The sequence below is a fragment of the Anthonomus grandis genome, chromosome 3, assembly GCF_022605725.1.
Source record: "Anthonomus grandis grandis chromosome 3, icAntGran1.3, whole genome shotgun sequence".
Classification (NCBI taxonomy): Eukaryota; Metazoa; Arthropoda; class Insecta; order Coleoptera; family Curculionidae; genus Anthonomus; species Anthonomus grandis.
This window is the reverse complement of record NC_065548.1, coordinates 11,183,433-11,186,143: the sequence shown is the minus strand read 5'-3', so window position 1 is coordinate 11,186,143 and position 2,711 is coordinate 11,183,433. Positions and strand designations below refer to the sequence as shown.

The window sequence follows — 2,711 nt, the reverse complement described above, 5'->3', positions numbered from 1 at the left end:
CGAAAAAAATGCATTATATTTTATTGAAGAGGAATAATATTGTTTTGCGCCTGTCAAAATAACTGACAAATTTTTATGACATTATAAATTGTTTTTTTTCCATTTTTAGATAAGCATTTGGCTTCATTGCATCACAGATGTTGCAAGCAAACGAACTGCCCATAGTTTTTCGTTTTCTTTCAATGTTCTAAGACATAAACACATAATGCTTGAATAATGCATATATTAATTTATCACATAATTATCACTATATATAAAACAAATTGCACATAAGAAATTAATATTGGTTTCTCCAGAAATTTCTATAAAAGCGTAACACTATTAAAACTGTTCACTTGATTTAGTGATAGTAATGAGGTTTGTAGGAGCCATCATCATAAAGAGATTCACTGTGGTCATGTACGTATTGACCTTCGTGATCATAGTGGTGCACGTCATCAGGTACAACTACTGGGGCTACAACAGCCGCATGATGAGCAACAACTGGGGCAGCATGAGCAGCTGCTACAGCCCCATGTACACCATGACCACGCGCTACAGTTCCAGATGGGCCAGCAATAATGGCGTTTTCATGTCCGTGTTCAGAGGAATCATGAGCTACAACGGTGGTTGGAACATGGTGGGCTACGACTGGAGCATCATGGGCAATAACTGGAACGTGATGGGCGACTACTGGGGTGGCATGAGCGATGACTCCTGGATGCTCTTCGTGTACAATTTGTCCTCCTGGTGCTACAGCGGAGATCACACTGCCTTCTGGTCCGACCAGGGTGGTCTTGGAGCTGGGGCCTTGGATGATCTTGGCTGAGGGTTCGTGGTGGAACCAACCGGCGTTGGTGACGGCCAAACAGGCGACGAATGTAAAGACAGCCTATTATGGTGATTGATATTTTAGTGAAAAATAATAATAAAAAGTATGAAATTTATTAATAGCGCTAAATAAGTTCTAAATAAAGGATGTGTACTTACGAAGGAGTTCATTGCTTAAGTTTGATATAGTTCTTTACTGTTCGAACTAGACACAAATAATAATATTTCCCTAAATACCGATTAGGTTTTTATATATTTTTAGTATGGCCTTGCTCTCAGTTATTGTCAATTTTAAATTCCGCGTTCGATACCATCGAGGCTATCGCTTGTAATAATTTTTTTATGCTCATGTAGGGTGTGTCAGGTATCAATAATTTTGTTTGCCTAATATTATAAGATAATATTATTTAATATTAATTAATTATTAATTTCCACGATAATTATGATTATTATACAGAGGGTCCGAAATTGAAGTACCCAAACTTTAACATTCTGTGTTCAGAATAAGTCTTAATTTTATAGACAAATATATATCAGAAAGAAATGCTTCGTCTTAAAAAACACGGTGTTAAAGTTATTTATGTGTTTGAAAATAGACTAATCAGGCCACCTCGGCTCTACAATTTGAGACCGTTGGACTATTTTTTGTAGGTAGCCATTAAAAACAAATGTTACGCCAACCATCTAGAGGCAATTGAAGACTTAAAGCGTACTAGAAAATTGAGTTGATCGAATGGGCTATTGTAAGCTGGATTAACGGTGACAAGGAACGATATAATTCCTAAATAAAAAACTCCTATCTTTCCAATAAAACCAAAATCTAAAAAAAATATTGACTAGTTCTTTTTTACAATTAATTTAAATTTCAAATATTAAATGGCCTGTATTTTTACGAAATTGCACAGCTTTGGTGTAACAAAAGAATATGTAAATGTTCATTGATGATGTCCGTGATTTTTAATTGAATAATCTTGTAGAAAAAATAGTACTCCACTGCTTTTTCTGAAAACAAAAATTATTGAGCAAATTTGATTCTTTGCCTTTTTTCGTATAATGCAAAGTTTTCAAGTAAAAAAATAAAACAAAACAAATCAATCAAACCAGATGTATTCAGAGCAATTTTTATTTTAAAAGCTTAGCAGAGCGCTTTCGGCGTATGAGCCATCATCAGTGCTAATTGTCAGTTAAGCCCAGAAGTTTACCATAGTGGGAACACATTCGATATTATTAAGCCCCTTTTAAAATACTGTTCGTCCTGCTTAGTGTTCTGTATAGTCTTAAGTATGTCTAAATGTTACGTGTAATTTTAATAATATCGAATGTGTTTCCACTACGGTAAACTTCTGGGCTTAACTGACAATTAACACTGATGATGGCTCATACGCCGAAAGCGCTCTGCTAAGCTTTTAAAAAAAATTGCTCTGAATACATCTGGTTTGATTGATTTGTATTGTCCTTCGAGCAACACAGCCACTTCCCTCTTCTTCTCAAAAAAATAAAAAGCAAATTTGTAAGGAGAATCTTTATTTTCTTCAGAAAATGTTAAGACAAGCCGATAGCCAAAGAGCTTGCTCTTTATACCTAATCCAATCTGAAACCCAGATGACTCATTAGTATTTCCAATGTATTTGGCCTCTAATAACTCTTGGTGAGGCTCCTTCTCCCTCAGGATTCTTATGTAAACCGGTTTATGTCATTACCTCCAATGCACAAAATTCCTTCATTAATCAGTCGTTTTTGAAAGTGAACTTTGAGTTTCAAAGATTGCTTCTTAGGATCTCATCTATGGCCACGACTATCAGCTCCAGTTAAAATTTCCTTTGAGAAGATTGAATATTTTGCAAGGAATTTCTTTATTTTATTAAGAGAAGGATGATATAAACCAACAGCTTTAGATCTAT

General features: G+C 35.0%; 1 protein-coding gene across 1 annotated transcript; it reads right to left on the bottom strand.

The window, feature by feature from the left end:
• Nucleotides 1-224: 224 nt before the first annotated feature.
• LOC126733694 (cuticle protein LPCP-23-like) lies at nt 225-1,250 on the bottom strand. The gene is made up of 2 exons (XM_050437064.1): nt 970-1,250; nt 225-871 (listed from the first exon to the last, which is right to left on the bottom strand). The coding sequence occupies exons 1-2, from the start codon at nt 979-981 to the stop codon at nt 341-343; spliced, it is 543 nt and encodes a 180-aa protein (XP_050293021.1). The 5' UTR covers nt 982-1,250; the 3' UTR covers nt 225-340.
• Nucleotides 1,251-2,711: the final 1,461 nt, after the last annotated feature.